The following is a 17,648-nucleotide window of genomic DNA, read 5'->3' on the forward strand; positions in this document are numbered from 1 at the left end:
ACCATGGAAATAATTTCAAAGAGAAACAGCAAACCCAACCCACCCTCCACACACACAACAGTAACACGATCATCAACCGCTTCCCCCAACCCCTCCCTTGCACAAAACACAACAAGAACATCGGCCCCCAAAGCCCCCTCCACCTGCACAGAAAACTAAAAACTCAAGAACATTGGCCCCCTCAATCTCCCTCTCCCGCAAAAAAATTAACATAAATACAACAAAAACATCAAACCCCAAGTGCCCCCTGCCCCCACACAAAAAACAATGAGAAAGAACGGACGACACGACACAAAATATAAAAAAAACAGAATCCATAAATGCAGTACCTCAGTAGCATCCTCCAAAAATCACTGAAAGAGACAGACACTGCCCGAAACGGCTGCCTGAAATGGAAATGACCCATGCTCCACCTTCCCGGGAATATTTGATGGGAGAATGGAGAGGATACGGAGGTGCTTGCCCTGTGTTCTGCCTTTTCTGTCTCAGGAATTAAATCTTTACCTCTCGTGCATGTTCAGCTTCTTTCTGCTTCAGAAGTTCATTAGCAGCCTGAAGCTGGTCTTTCATACCCTCTGCAGTCGCCTGCAGAGTCCGAAAACTGTCTTCCTGTTTCTGAAGCTGACCTTTAAGGTTTTCAATCTCATTGTGCAAGGGATGTTCCAGACCACCCTGTCAAAACAGTTTAAGAGGAAGAACAAGTTCAATGCAAGTGAGTAATACAATAGATCGATAGAATTCCTTGACATAAATTCTATAAAGGCCAAAGAGGAACACTTCACGTAGTTAGGATGACACAGTGAAATGACAATCCCAATCTAGTTCACTGCAAGAAATAACAGGAACCACCTCTAACACAGCCAAAAATTAGCCATTTCACTTCATAAGACCATGAGATATAGGAAAAGGATCAGGCCATTTGACCCATCGAGTCTGCACTGCCATTTCATCATGGTTGATCCTATTTTCCTCTCGACCCCAATCTCCTGCCTTCTCCCTGTATCCCTTCATGCCCTGACCAATCAAGAATTAACTCTGCTTAAAATATACATAAAGACGTGGCCTCCATAGCTGCCCGTGGCAAAGAATTCCACAGATTCACCACACTATGGCTAAACAAATTTCTCTATTGTAAAAAGACGCCCCTCTATTCTGAGGCTGTGTCCTCCAGTTGGATACTTCCTCCATAGGACACACTCTCTCCGCATCCACTCTATCAAGGCCTTTCACCATTCAATAGGTTTCAACAGGGTCACTCCTCGTTCAGAATCAGGTTTTTTATCACCGGCACGTGATGCGAAATTTGTTAACTTAGCAGCAGTTCAATGCAATACATAATCTAGCAGAGAAAAAAGTAATAAATAAAATAAAAATAATAAATAAACAAGTAAATCAATTATGTATATTGAATAGATTTTTAAAAAGTGCAAAAACAGAAATACTCTATATTTTAAAAAAGTGAGGTAGTGTCCAAAGATTCAATGTCCATTTAGAAATCAGATGGCAGAGGGGAAGAAGCTGTCCTGAATCGCTGAGTGTGTGCCTTCAGGCTTCTGTACCATCTGCCTGATGATAACAGTGAGAAAAAGGCATGCCCCGGGTGCTGGAGGTCCTTAATAATGGACACTGCCTTTCTGAGACACCACTCCCTGAAGGTGTCCTGGGTACTTTGTAGGCTTGTGCCCAAGATGGAGCTGACTAGATTTACAACCCTCCGCAGCTTCTTTCAGTCCTGTGCAGTAGCCCCTCCATACCAGACAGTGATGCAGCCTGTCAGAATGCTCTCCACAGTACAACTATCGAAGTTTTTGAGTGTACTTGCTGACATGCCAAATCTCTTCAAACTCCTAATAAAGTATAGCCTCTGTCTTGCCTTCTTTATGACTACATCAATATGTTGGGACCAGGTTAGATCCTCCAAGATCTTGACACCCAGGAACTATTAAATTGAATTACATAAGAATATAAGAAATAGGAGCAGGAGTAGGACATCTGGCCTGTCAGGCCTGCTCCACCATTCAATAAGATCATGACTGATCTGGTCATGGACTCATCTTTACTTACCTGATTTTTTCCCCATAACCCTTAATTCCCCTACTATGCAAAAGTCTATCCAATCTTGTCTTAAATATATTTACTGAGGTAGCCGTCACTGCTTCATTGGACACAGAATTCCACAGATTCACCACTCTTTCGGAAAAGCAGTTCCTTCTCATCTCCGTCCTAAGTCTACTCCGCTGAATCTTGAGGCTATGTCCTCTAGTTCTCATCTCACCTACCAGTGGAAACAACTTTCCTGACTCCACCTTATCTATCCCTTTCATAATTTTATATGTTTCTTTAAGATCTCCTCTCATCTGAATTCCAGTGAGTACAGTCCCAGGCATCTCAATCTCTTCTCATTGTCTAGACCCCTCATCTTTGGAATCAATCTGGTGAACCTCCTCTGCATCGCCTCCAAAGCCAGTGTATCCTTCCTCAAGTAAGGAGACCAGAACTGCACGCAGTACTTCAGGTGCGGCCTCATCAGTACCCTGTACAGTTGCGGCATTTCTTTCCAGATGCCTCGCTATTTCTTTTTTAATGATAGCTTCAAACATTTTCCCCAACTACTGATGTTAAACCAACTGGCCTATTGTTACCTGCCTTTTGCCTACATCCTTTTTTGAACAGTGGCATGACATCTACCGTTTTCCAATTCACCAGGACCTGCCCCAGAGTCCAAAGAATTTTAGTAAACTATCACCAAGCCTCTACAGTAACTTGTGCCACTTCTTTCAGTACTCTGGGATGCATTCCATCAGGACCAGGGGACTTGTCATCTTCAGATCTACAAGTTTGCTTAGCACTACCTCTTCAGTGATAGCTACTGTATCAAGGTCCTCACCTCTCATCGCATCCATAACATCTCCTTGACATGTTAGATGTGTCCTCCACCATGAAGACCGACAGCGAATAGTCTTTCAATATTTCTTCATTACCTAATATCAATTCCCCCTTCTCATCCTCCAAGGGACCTACATTTACTTTAGCCACCCTTTTCTGCTTTATATAATTACAAAAACCTTTGCTATCTGTTTTTATATTTTGTGCTCGTTTATTTTCAGAATCTAGCTTCCCTTTATTATTCGTTTAGTGGTCCTTTATTACTTTTTAAAGTTTTCCCAATCTTCCAGTTTCCCACTACTCTTGGCGACTTTGTATGCACGAGCTTTTAGTGTGATGGCTTCTTTTATTTCCTTATTTATCAAAGGCTGGCTCTTCCCACCCTTATTGTCCTTGCTTTTAATTGGAACATACTTTTGTTGAGTACCGTGAAAAATCTCTTTGAAAGTCTTCCACCGTTCCTCAACTGTCCCACCACATAGCCTGTGCTCCTGGTCTACACTAGCCAAATTCTCTCTCATCCCATTGTAGTCTCCATTGTTTAGGCATATTTCACTGGTTTTAGATCGAACTATTGCACCCTCCACTTGTATGAGAAACTCAATCATACTGTGATCACTCTTTCCAACAGGATCCCTAATGACAAGATCACTAATTTTACCCGTCTCATTGAGCAGCACCAGATCTGAGATAGCATGTTCCCTTGTAGGTTCAGTAACATGTTGTTCAAGAAAGCCATCACGGATGCATTCCATGAAGTCCTCCTCAAAACTGCCTCATCCAACTTGATTCACCCAATCTATGTGCAATCCGAGAACCATCAAATGCTCCTCATAACAAGCCATTTAATCATGGAGCCATTTTCATGAATGTCCTTTAAACCTCCTCCAGTTAAAGCACATTTTTTCTAAGATAAGAGGCCCAAAACTGCTTACAATACCCTGTGAGGCCTCACTAGTGTTTTATAAATTCTCAACATTACATCCTTGCTTTTTTATTCTAGTTCTCTTGATAAGAATGCTGACATGCATTTGCCACACAGACTCAACCTGTAAATTTACCTTTAGCGAATCCTGCACAAGGACTCCCAAGTCTCTTTGTGTCTCATATTTTTGTACTTTCCCTTTCTTCCTTCTTGAGAAGTGCAAGTGACATTTGCAACTTTCCAGTCTTCCGGTACCATTCCTGAATCTAGTGATACTTGAAAGATCATTACTAATGCCTCCATGATCTATTCAGCCACCTCTTTCAGAACTCTGGGGTGTACACCATCTCTTACAGGTGACTTACCTACCTTCAGACTTCTCAGTTTCATAACAGTCTTCTCTCTAGTTATGGTAACTTCACACACTTCATGCCTCCTGACACCTCAAACTTCCACCATACTGCTAGTGTCTTCCAGAGTGATAAATGATGCAAAATACTTATTCAGTTCATCTGCCATTTCCTTGTCCCCCATTTCTGCCTTTCCAGCATTATTTTTCCAGTGGTCCAATATCCACTCTTGTCTCTCTTTTACACTTCATGTATCTGAAGAAACTTTTGGTATCCTCTATATCATAATTGGATAACTTACTTCCCTATTCCATTTTTATCATCTTAATGACTTTTTGGTTGTCTTCTGTTTTTTTTAAAAGCTTCCCAATCCTTTAACTTCCCACTAATTTTTGCTCTTATATGGCAAATAGCAAAATGGTACTTCAGAGGATGACAATCTTATGCAAATTAATGCAGCATAGACAATATTTTAATTTGCATCTAAACTGTAGTGCACCTGGCTAGGAACATTGACAGGTAAAAGTAGAGAGCCTTCGTCTGTACTTAATCCAAGTTATACTTATCTTTGAGTGTCCGATAGAATTCTGTAAAGGGATCTGTATTTAATATCTATTCTGTACTGTCCCACGGAATAATTGTTGCTTTATGCAATAAGAGTCCCCAAGCATGAATTTGATGTTGAAAACATGGCAGGCAGTCTGCAATGACTGTATATAGCACCATTACAGTATTGAAACTTCCAGCTTCTTCACTGCTCTTGAATCCCTAAGTTCCCTTTTTAACATCAATATTCTTTAGCATCCTAGCACTGGTCTTTGCATCGAAAGGACAGGCAGCAAGGCATAGGCGGTGGTGTGGCTCTGTTGGCAAGAGATGGAATTACATTTTTAGAAAGAGGTGACATAGGGTCAAAGAATGACAAATCTATGTGGGTGGAGTTAAGAAGTGCAAGGGTAAAACAAAAATCATTATAGGGATCACATATAGCCCTCCAAATAGTAGCCAAGATGTGGGTTGAGATTGCAAAGGGAGCTGGAAAGAGCATATAATAAGGGTAATGTCACAATTACCCTTATTGGATTTTATTGGAGAGCTTACGGTAAAGGAACCCCTAGGAGACAGTGATCATAATATGATTAAATTCATACTGTAATTTGAGAGGGAGAAGCATAAGTCACGTGTATCAGTATTACAGTGGAGTAAAGGAAATTACAGAGGCATGAGGATGAGCTTGCCCAGGTGGATGGAGGGGTATACTGGCAGGGATGACGAGAAAGCAGTGGTGACTGAAGTTTCTGGGAATAGTTCACAAGGTCCTCCCAGAGGACAGGAAATTTGCAAATGTCACTCCACTCTTTAAGAAGGGAGGAATACAAAAGAAGGAAACTGTAGGCCAGTTAGCCTAACCTCAGTGGCTGGGAAAGTGTTAAGAGTCTATTATTAAGGATGAGGTTTCGGGGTACTTGGAGTCTAATGATCAAATAAGTCAAAGTCTGCATGGCTTCTGTAAAGGGAAATCTTACCTGACAAATCTGTTGGAGTTGTTCGAGGAAGTAACAAGTAGGGTGGACAAAGGAGAGGCAATGGATGTCACTTACTTAGATTTTCATAAGGCATTTGATAAAGTGCCACACATGAGGCTGCTTAACAAGATAAAATCCCATGACATTACAGGAAAGGTACTGGCGTGAATAGAGGAATGGCTGACAAGCAGGAGGCAGCGAGTGGGAATAAAGCAGAACTTTTCTGGCTGGATGCCAGTGACTAGTGGTGTTCCTCGATGGTCAGTATTGGGACTGTTACTTTTCACGCTGATTGTCAATGACTTAGAAAATGGAATTGGTGGCTTTGTGGCAAAGTTTGCAGATGATACAATGATAGATGGAGGGGTAGGTAGTGCTGAGGAAGCAATGTGATTACAGAGGACTTAGACAAATTGGATAAATGGACAAAAAGTGGCAGATAGAATACAATATTGTGAAATGTATGATTACGCCTTTTGGCAAAAGGAACAAAAGTTCAGACTATTATCTAAATGGGGAGAAAATTCAAAGATCAGAGGTGCAAAGGGACTCCGGAGTCCTCGTGCTAAACTCCCAGAAGATTAATTTACAGATTGAGTCTGTGGTAAAGAAGGCAAATACAATGTTGGCATTTATTTCAAGGGGAATAGAATATAAAAGCAAGGAGATAATGCTCAGCCTTTATAAGACACTAGTCAGCCTGCACTTGGAGTATTGTGAACAGTTTTGGACCCCATGTCTCAGAAAGGATGTGTTGTCATCGGAGTGGGTCCAAAGGAGGTTCACAAGGATGATTCTGGGAATGAAGGGGTTAACATATGAGAAGCATTTGGCAGCTTTGGGCCTGTACTCACTGGAATTTAGAAGAATGCGAGGTATCTCATTGAAACCTACAGAATGTTGAAAGGACTGGACAAGGTGGATGTGGAGAGGATGCTTCTTATGGTGTGGCTATCCAAAACTGGAGGACACAGCCTCAAAATTGAGGGGTGACCCTTTAAACAGAGGTAAGGAGGAATTTTTTAGCCAGTGAGTAGTGAATCTATGGAATGCTCTGCCACAGACAGCTGTGGAGGCCAAGACCATATGTATATTCAAAATGAAAATTGGTTCTTTCCTATTGGTCAGGGCATCAAAGATTATGGTGAGAATGCAGGTGTGTGCGTTTGGGTGGAATCCAGGATCTGCCATGATGGAACAGCGGAGCAGATTTAATGGGCTGAACAGCCTAAATCTGCTCCTATGTCTTACAAAAGCTGACCATGGAAGCACCCAAGAAAATATGGGACTAGTGACAAAGAAAACAATGAATGCAAATTTTAAGAGCAATTTCAAGAAAAGGAGAGGTTTATGAAATGCCAGAATTTTGGGACCTGTCAGGTGAAGACATAATCAAAGTTTAAGCAATGGAAATAAATGATAAAAGTTCAGCACAGGAGAAATGCAGAGATCTGGAATGGGTTTCAGTTTAAAGGAAAGGAGCAGCACTAATTTGGGAGGCAAATCTAATAGGATAATAAGTCATGCCATCCACTATCAGCTAATGGTTCACTTCATGAAATTTATAACCAGATTTCTCATGTTTTGAAATCCAGGTCAAGAGCCAACAGTTGAAATGACAGAGGAGTTCAGCAATCCAAGTAGACTATAAATAGAACAGAATCCAAAAACCTTAATCTGATCAGAGCAGGTCAAGTCCTAAGATTAAAGGAAAATCTTCTCAACACATTGATTCCACCTTTACTCAGTTGCTCACTTAAGTCACTGGGAAACTGAATAAGACCAGTTACAGTCATCAATGGTCACCTGCACTGTGTCACTACATGACTGGCCATTAATTAGGATTCCAAGCCAAAGCTATATTGATAAACTCCATATGTAATCTAATAAGGTCATGGTTTAATATATTGCATTGGTATGTCATTACATACAGGGCTACAGGGAAGTAGTCACCCTAAGGCCACAGTTAAATGGATGATTGTCAGAAGAGGGAAGGGGGAGACATCAGATAGAGGACAGCACCCCTGTAGGCCTCCCCCTCAAAAATAAGTACTCCATTTTGAGTACTGTTGGGGGGGGTAAATCTATGTGGGGGAAGCAACAGCATCCGTGCCTCTGGCAGAGTCTGGCTCTGTGGCTCAGAAGGGTAGGGAACTGAAAAGGATGGCAGCAGTAATAGGGGGACAGATGGGCGATTCTGTGGATGCAAAAAGGAAACGTACATGGTAGTTTGCCTTCCAGGTGCCAAGGTCTGAGGTGTTTCTGGAATGAGGTGGCAGATAAATGTGTGGCTGAAGAATTGGAGCAGGGTGACAGGATTTCAGATTTCAGGATAATTGGGACTTCTTCTGGGGCAGGTGGGTCCTGTACAAAAGGGACGGATTACACTTGAATCTGAGAGGGACCAATATTCTCACAGGCAGATTTACTAGAGCTGTTTAAGTCAATACGGCAGGGGGATTGGAACCAGTATGATAGAGCTGAGGATGAGTCAGCAGGTTTAGAAGTACATGATGGATGTAACATGAATGTAAGGAAGGACAAGCCAATAATTGGGTCCAAATGCAGAAAGAGCAAAAAGTTAAATTGTACCACAGAGTCAAAATTCAAAAGGGCGAAGAATGCAGGACTGAGGGTGTTGTATTTAAGCGTGCATAGCATTCGGAATAAGGTGGATGAACTCTTGGCGCAATTAGAGATTGATCGGTATGACAATGTGGATATCACTGAGCTGTGGCTGAAAGAAGGCCATAGTTGGGCACTTAACATCAAAGGATATACTTTGTATCGAAAGGACAGGTAGGAAGGCAAAGGTGGTAGTGTGGTTCTCCTATTAAGAGATGGAATTACATCTTTAGAAAGAGGTGACATAGGGACAGAGAATGTTGAGTCTTTGTGGTGAAGTTAAGAAATTGCAAAGGTAAAAAAAATGTTATGGGAATCATATATAGGCCTCCAATAGTAGCCAAGATGTGGGGTTAAAATTGCAAAGGGAGCTGGAAAAGGCAAGTAATAAGGGTAATGGCATTTGTAATGGGGGAATGCAACATGCAAGGGGATTGGGAAAATCAGGTTGGTGTCAGATCGCAAGTGAGGAAATTTGTTGAAAACCTTCAAGGTGGCTTTTTAGAACAGCTTGTGCTTGGGCCTTCTCGGGAGAGGCCATCTTAGATTGGGTGTTGTATAATAACCCAGATCTTATTAGGGAGCTTAACATAAGAAACCCTTAGGAGGCAGTGATCATAATATGATTGAATTCATACCGCTATTTGACAGAGAGAAGCACAAGACACATATATCTGTATTGCAATGGAATAAAGCGAATTACATGGGCATGAGAGAGGAGCTTGCCTAGGTGGATTGGAGAAGGATAATGGCAGGGATGATGGCAGAGCAGAGATAGCTGAAGTTTCCCTGAATAGTTCACAAGGCACAGGATAGATGTGTCCCAAAGAGGAAAAAGTTCTCAAATAGTATGGGTAAGCAACTGTGACAAATTTGTTAGAGTTCTTTGAGAAGTAACAAGAAGAGCGGACAAAGGAGAGGCAGTGGGTGTCATTTACTTGGATTTTCAGAAGACATTTGATAAGGTGCCACACATGAGGCTGCTTAACAAGATAAAATCCTATGGCGTTACAGGAAAGATACTGGCATGGACAGGCAGGAGGCACCAAGTGGGAATAAAGAGGGCCCTTTCTGGTTGGCTACTGGTGACTAGTAGTGTTCCTCAGGGGTCAGTACTGGGACCGCTATGTTTCACATGATTTAGATTGGGGTAGGCAACCTTAAGCACAAATGATTTTCTAGCATGCGTTATTCAATAATTTGAGGCAAAACATAACTAGATGTATTTAAATGGATAATTCCCATATTTCAAGTTTTTTAATTGCATTTATCTGGCCCACCGTCCGCTCATTAGTACGTGATCTGGCCCACAGAGGCAAAAAGGTTGCCGACTCCGATTTAGGTAATGGAATTGATGGCTCTGTGGCAAAGTTTGCAGATGATACAAAGACAGGTGGAGGTGTAGGTAATGCTGCGAAAGCAATGCAAATGTAGTACAGAGTAAAGGAGAGGGCTTAGGACCCAGCCCTGAGGGGCACCTGTGTTGAGGGTCAGAGGGGCAGAGGTGAGGGAGCCCACTCTTACCACCTGCCGATGTTCTGACAGAAAGTCCAGGATCCAGCTACACAAGGAATTATTTTGCATTCCTACAAAATAATTCCCATCAGTTTTCTGCAACTTGAAAGCTCCCCTCACCACCAACGTTCCCACTGAATCACATGTTAAGAAGTGATGCGTGTTACTACAGAATGATTTTCCTTGATATTAAGCAATCTCTCCTGTAAAGTATTCTTCCATTTCAAGATTTAAAAAGCAGAGCTTCGAGCCAGTTTCCTATGAGTTAGACAATCCACACTAGAAGTGCATAAAAAAAGCTACTTTTTAAATCCTCAGGGTGGAGATCGAGATTTTCAAGGCAGAGTTTTGCAGCAGTTTCTCTGAGGAGCATGCAATCAGCAAGAGGGCCTTATTAGAAAGGGTCAATAAGAATAATTCAAGTGCAAGCAGAGCAGCCTGTCTTGTGAGTGTGTCAGTCTTTAGAGTGGCTTTTGTTCACCAGACTTGGAATAGGAAGATTGTCTAGTAAATTACACTCTCTCTGTTCTTATGTGTTCATTCCTTATTTATTAGTGCATAGTACAGTGAGAATGGCTCCAGGGGCAGTGTTTTGTACTATGTGTGGGATGTGGGAAGTCTGGGAGACCTCCATTTTCCCAGATAAACTCATCTATACCATGTGCACTGAGGTGCAGCTCCTGAGAGAACATACTAAAGAACTGGAGGTGCAGCTCGATGACCATTGACTCATACGGGAGAATGAGGTGATAGACAGGAGCTGCAGGGAAGCAATTACCACTAGGTTGCAGGAGACAGGTAGATGGGTGACTGTCAGGAGCAGGAGGAGAGGAAATGCACAGCCAGTGCAGAGTACACCTGTGACTATTCCCCTCAAGGATAATTATATATCTTTAGATACCATTGAGGGGGACGACCTAACAGGGAGCCACAGCGACCAGGCCTCTGGCACTGAGTCTGGTGCTGTGGCTCAGAAGAGCAGAGAGGAGAAAAGGACTTCACCTAGACCAGATGGTGTACACCCCAAGGTTCTGAAGGAGGCGGCTGAAGAGATTGGGGAAACATTAGTAATGATCTTTCACCCTCCTACTATATTTCACTGGTTTTCACAAACTATGTTGTGTTTAAAGTTGGAAAAAATTAGAAGTGTGGTTTATGACCCTTCCATTAAGTTTGAAAAAACTTGGAGGCCATTTATTCAGCATTTTCATATGATGTAATTTGACCATTTCCAATCTTATTTTACTTCTCTGTCGTGTTGGTTGAGAGGAACGGAGTCGTCAACACTAAAGTTTTCTTTTCTCCCATTTTTTACGATGTTAAAATAGCCCAGGTCTTTTTTTTAGCTTAGTTGATTAATTCTGTTTAGATTAGTTTTTTTTGGGGGGGGGGGGTTATTATTTTTTTTGTTTTTCTTTCCTCTTTCATGATTTTTGTCTAGATATTTCTTTTTGTTCTGTATTATTCATTGGTATCCTATATGATCGGGAGTTTTGTCGATTAAGTATTATTTGGTTTTATAATTACTCATGTTAATTATAACAATGTATTCCCAATAACTCTGTACTACTATTATGTCATGTTTATATTTTATGAAACTAATAAAAAGATTGAAAAAGAAAGGAAGTAATGATCTTTCAAGAATCACTAGATTCTAGAATGGTTCCAGAAGACTGGAAAATTGCAAATATCACTCCACCCTTCAAGAAGGGAGAGTCAGAAGAAAGGAAATTATACGCCAGTTAGTCTGACCTCAGTAGTTTGGAAGACATTGGAGTCGATTGTTAACGATGTGGTTTTGGGGTACTTGGAGGCACATTATAAAATAGGGCATAGTCAGCATGGTTTCCTCAAGGGAAATCTTGCCTGATAAATCTGCTGGAATTCTTTGAAGAAATAGCAAGCCAGAGAGACAAAGGAGATTCAGTTGATGCTGTGTACTTGGATTTTTGGAAAGCCTTTAACAAGGAGCTTAACAAGCTATTAGCCCTAAGTATTACAGGAAAGATTCCAGCATAGATAAAGCAATGCCTGGTTGGCAGGAGGCAAAGAGTGGGAAAAAAGGGAGCCTTTTTTGGTTGGCTGCCGCTGATGAGTGGTGTTCCTCAGAGGTCTCTGTTGGGACTGATTCTTTTTCCGTTATATGTCAATTAATTGGATGATGGAATTGATGTCTTTGTTGCAAAGTCTGCAGATGATACGAAGGTAGGTGGAGGGGCAGGTAGTTTTGAGGAAGTAAAGAGGCTACAGGGATTGGACAGATTAGCAGAATGGGCAAAAATGGCACATGGAATACAGTGTCAGGAAGTGTATGGCCATGCACTTTGGCAGAAGAAATGAAAGGGTTGACGACTTTCTAAACTGAGAGAAAATACAAAAATCTGAGGTGCAGAGGGATTTGGGTGTCCTTGTGCAGGATTCCCTCAAGGTTAATTTGCAGGTTAATCGATGGTGAGGAAGGCAAATGCAATGTTAGCATTCATATCAAGAGGACTAGAATATAAAAACTAGGATGTAATGTTGAGACCTTGTAAAACATTGGTGAGGCCTCACTTGGAGTATTATGAGCAATTTTGGGCCCCTTGTCTTAGAAACCAGAGGGTTGAAAGGAGGTTCACGAAAATGATTCCGGGATTAAATGTCTTGTCATATGAAAAGTGTTTGATAGCTCTGGGCCTGTAATCACTGGAATTCAGAAGAATGAGGGGTGACCTCATTGACAACTATTGAATGGTGTAAGGCCTTGGTAGAGTGGATGTGGAGAGAATGTTTCCTATGGTGGGAGAGTCTAAGACCAGAGGACACACCCTCAGAATAGAGGGGCGTGCTTTTAAAACAGAGATGAGGAGGAATCTCTTTAGCCGGAGTGATGAATCTGTGGAATTCATTGTCACAGGAAGCCTGTGCAGGCCAAGTCTTTATGTATATATAAGGCACAGGTTGATAGGGGATGGAGAAGGCTTGTGTGAAACAAATAAATTTTGTCAATTTTAATTTTTAGCCACTCAGTGATGTTGGGAAATAATATTCAGATATGACACTATCTTGTTGTATGGTTTGGGAGTCACAGTCGATTCCCTCCTTTGTCATGACTACTCCAGTGTGCGGACATATGAATAAAGTCTTGAGACATCTTATGTTGCCATGGTATTCATCTACAAGGCTTTTTCTGTGAGGCAAGGCTTATGGTTTAGGAAGTGCAGATACCAGGGAAAGAAATGGGATTTAACTATCAGGGTAGATGGGGGAAAGGTAGTAAAAGAGAGGAATTCAAACGAGTAATGAGTTAAAGTACAGTGACTTAGTGGAAGTAAGTACAGGCTGAAGGATTATTCAAGGAGCTAGCCATGGCAACTGTGGTTCCCCAACACAGTATGTCAGAAAAAAAAATGCCTCGCAGATGAACAGGACAAGAGTGCTGTACTCTGAGGCATCGGTTCACTTCTTTAGACTGGAGATGGTATGGCAAAGGAGGGACTCAACTATGACTGCCAACCAATTAATTTAGTGAATTTCAGAGTTGTACACTTTGATAATAAATAAACCTTTAAATTCTGGAATGTCAGGTTCTCATTACCCAAATGCCTGTAACATGGAGGTAACCTGTGGTAGGTCAGATAAGATAAAGGTTTTTGGAATAAAGGTGGCTACAGAGATTGGAAAGGAGCTGAAATGTCTTTTCAATACAAAAGTAACAGAATATTTTTAATAACTACCAACTTCACAAGGAAGTTTGAAAGTAAAATCACAACAAGCAACAGCTTCCTAAACTTCACAAATATCCACCAAGAGCCGGCGGCCAACGTGATGGAGGATCAGCAAACCGTAGCCGACAGTAAATAGATCCAAGATACCTTAATCCTTTCACAGCAGGTCATATACAAAGATTAGAGAGAAAATCTGCTCACATGGTGATTCCATTTTTACCCACTTTAATTCCAATAATCAATTGTTAATATAGGAAAAATCTCAGTAATGCAAGGTGAAAAGTCAAACTACAGGAGGACAATTGCAGAAAATGGTAGCATACCAAGGAATGTTAATCAGCAAAGCAACCTTGGGCTTCAAGTTGAATAGCTTCTTGAAAGTGGCAACAGAGATCAATAGGGTAGTGACGAAGGCATATGGCACACTTGCCTTCACATAAAACTTGGATATCACATACAACTTTACAAAACACTGGTTAGACCACACTTGGAATACTTATATCTCTGGTTGCCATGGCACAGAAAGGATGTGATGGCTCTGGCAGAACTGAAGGTAATATTCACTAGGATATTGTCTGGATTGCAGGACTTTCATTATGGGAAGAGATTGGATAGGCTGTGCTCATTTCATAGGCAGGGTGAAGGGTGACCTGACAGAGGAATACAAAATCTAAAGAGGCATAGATAGGACACGTGGTTAGATTCCTTATCCAATGGCGCAGGTATTAACAACAAGAGGATATAGATTTAAGACAAGAGGAAAAGTTTTAAAGGGAATTTGAGGGGAAGATTTATTTCTAATTTACAGAAAGTGGTTCATATCTAGAACTCATTGCTGGAAGAGATGGTGGAACCAGATACAATCACTGTGTAAAAGAGACATTTATATAAGCACTTGAAGAGGCGAGGCACAAAGGGCAAAATCTTCAGAATGGACATTGTGACTGAAGGGCAAGTTTCTGTAATGTACAATTCTGTCTAGATCTAAACCTATTTGTGTAAAATTTCCATAATGATTAACCATTGTTAGAGTATAGGACACTTCCTGTCAACCCACTATCTCCTTACTGAAAGCTTTCAAAGCAACACTGGAGGGCTGTGTGTTTAACATAGCACAGACATTTGGCCATGTATCAATTCTCACTTGGCATCACACCCTCTTTCCCTTTGTTTGAAGTTCTAAGATCAAAAAGAACTGTAAAACACCAGAGTGTATGCTTTGGTTCTCAACTGAGGCTTTATAATGAAGTCCCATTCTTTAACAAAAAAAATGATGATGCTTTGAATCAGAAAAGCAAAGAAACCACCACAATATTATCACTGATCATATTCCATTAGTTGACCTCTTCTGCATAAATGTAAAGCTGGATTAACAGAACTTTCACAATACATACTTATAAATAGTCATTGACACACAGGCTAATCTGCTTCCATACCTCCGCAACATTCTCCTCTGTACTTGCTGTTTGTGATGGTGTTGAGGGCAATGTTTGTTTTTGTAGCTCCTCAATTCGGGCATTCAATGAGGCAACTTTAGCTTTCGCCTGTAGTTTTAGCTTTGAGAGTCTGGCATCAAAGAGCTCCTTCTCCTCCTACAAAACAATTCAATATTCACTTATCAAATGGTATGCTATGGTCAATACTCACTTGTGCAGGATCACACTGAGCAGATCACCCTGGAGGATGCTCCAAATGAGGCCTCACCAGTGCCTTATAAAGCCTCAGCATCACACCCTTGTTTTTTTATATCCTAGTCCTCTTGAAATGAATGCTAACATCCCATTTCCTTTCCTCACCACCAACTCAACCTTCAAATTAACCTTTAGGGAACCCTACACTAGGACTCCAAAGTCCCTTTGCACTGCAGATTTTTGAATTTTCTCCATGTTTTTATCCCAGCTACCAAAGCGCATAACCACCCACTTCCAAACACTGCATTCCATCTGCTACTTCTTTGCTCATACTCTTCATCTGTCCAAGTCCTTTTGCAGCCCCCTGCTTCCTCAACACTATTTGCCTCTCCGCTAATCTTTGTATTGTCCACAAACTCAGCCACAAAGCCATCAATTCCGTCATCCAAATCATTCACATACAATGTTAAAAGAAGCGATTCCTATCTCCCTTTGAACTTGTAGCCCACAGCCTGGCTACTGTTCAGAGGCTTGTATACAACTCCCATCAGGGACTTATTACTCTTGCAATTCCTTAACTCCACCCACAATAATTCGACATCTTCTGACCCAATGTCACCTCTTCCTAAGGATTTAATTCCATCTTTTACCAACAGAACCACACCACCTCCTCTGTCTCCCTGTCTGTACTTACGATACGATGTGTATCCTTACACTTTAGCCTCCCATCTATCTTATGGACAGCAACACTTTATTTTGTATCTAGGTAACCTCTAACTTGATTGCATGAACATCGACCTCTCAAACCTCCAGTAATTGCACCTCCAACCCTTTCTTTCACCATTCCCCATTCCTGTTATCCTCTCTCAGCTTACGACCTTACCTGCCCATCAACTCCCTCTGGCGCTCCTCCCCCTTCCCTTCCTTCCACAGTCTTGTGTCCTCTCCTATCAGATTCCTCCATCACCTGCCACTTTGTACTTCCTTCCTTCCCCTCACCTTCTTACTCTGACTTCTTCCCCTTTCCTTTCCAGTCCAGATAAAGGGTCTCGACCTGAAAAGTCGACTGTTTAGTCTTTTCCACGGATGCTGCCTGGCCTGCTGAGTTCCTCCAGCATTTTGTGTGTTGCTTTGGATTTCCCGTATTTGCAGATTTTCTCCTGTTTGTGAACCTCCTAACTATAATCTTCTTTCAGCTGTGACTCAGTGATCCCTACAACATTATACCTGCCAATCTCCAACTGTACTACAAGATCATCTACCCTATTCCATATACTGGAGCCATTCAAATAGCACACCTTTAGTCATGTATTTGTCACCTTTTTCTATTTTGTCCCCGTTATATTGCAACTAATCCCACTGACTGCAATTTTGCTCTATCATCTACCTGTCCTTCCTGACAGTCTCACTGGACACTACCATCTGCCCCATTCTCAGCCCTATCACTCAGTTTCCCATCTCACACCAAATTAGTTTAAACCTCCCCAACAGTTCTAGCAAATCTGCCCACAAGGACATTTGTCTCTCTCAGGTTCAGGTTTAATCCGTCCCTTTTGTATGGGTCATGCCCTCCCCAGAAGAGATCCCAATAAAGTGGCCCAGTCAGTGGCCACATTATAAGTACAGGAGTGGAACCCGAAGTGGTCTTCAGCTGCTGTGGCCCCATCCACTTCAAGGTTCAACACATGTGCATTCAGATACACACTTCTGCACACCACTGTTGTAATGCATGGCTATTTGAGTTGCAGTTGCCTTTACATCAGCTTGGACCGTCTGGCCATTCTCCTCCGCCCTCTCTGATTAGCAAGGTGTTCTCACCCACAAGGTGCCGTTCACTCCATGATTTACTGGTTATCACACCATTTTCTATACACTCTAGAGACTACTGTATTTGAAAATCCCAGGAGATCAGCAGTTTGAGATACTCAAACCACCTACAATCAGTCCTTGGTCATAGTCACTTAGATCATATTTCTTCCGTATTGTGCTGTTTGGTTTACACAACAACTGAACCCTTTGATCACGTCTGCATGCTTTTATACATTCAGTTCCTGCCACATGATTGGCTGATTAGATACTTGCCGTAACGAACAGGTGTACAGGTTTACCTAATATAGTGGCTGAGTGACTGGGTACAAGAGGGAGAGAATGCAATGGATATGTTGGCGTGCCAAAAGCTGTTAACTCCAGACCAAATCAGAAATAAATACCATAACATACCTTTAATGCAATATCTTTACTTTGAATTTGAACGTCTTTCTCACGTACAAGTTCTTTGAGTTGAATGACTAACTGCTCTGTGTGTGCAAGACGCTCCACCACATCTTCTGATACCTCACCACCGGTCTCCATCTCAGACTGGTGACTGGTCACCTACATAACACAAATCCATAGCTCAAAATGGGAATAGGTCAAACCAGCAACTAGTACATGGGTGTAGCCTATTGGAGAAATCATTAATACTCCTCCTACTTCCCTGTGTA

The 17,648-nt window shown here is 41.7% G+C and overlaps 1 protein-coding gene across 1 annotated transcript in view; it reads right to left on the bottom strand.

Moving 5' to 3' along the window:
- The window catches only part of LOC140186876 (golgin subfamily B member 1-like), a 109,552-nt gene that overhangs the window by 60,430 nt on the left and 31,474 nt on the right, over window positions 1–17,648 (bottom strand). Inside the window, exons 3-5 of the mRNA XM_072241581.1 lie at window positions 17,386–17,538; window positions 14,971–15,126; window positions 505–672 (exon numbers count right to left, since the gene is read on the bottom strand). Coding sequence (XP_072097682.1) covers window positions 505–672; window positions 14,971–15,126; window positions 17,386–17,538 — 477 coding nt within the window. The remainder of the gene's footprint in view (window positions 1–504; window positions 673–14,970; window positions 15,127–17,385; window positions 17,539–17,648) is intronic.

The sequence above is a fragment of the Mobula birostris genome, chromosome 23, assembly GCF_030028105.1.
Source record: "Mobula birostris isolate sMobBir1 chromosome 23, sMobBir1.hap1, whole genome shotgun sequence".
NCBI lineage: Eukaryota > Metazoa > Chordata > Chondrichthyes > Myliobatiformes > Myliobatidae > Mobula > Mobula birostris.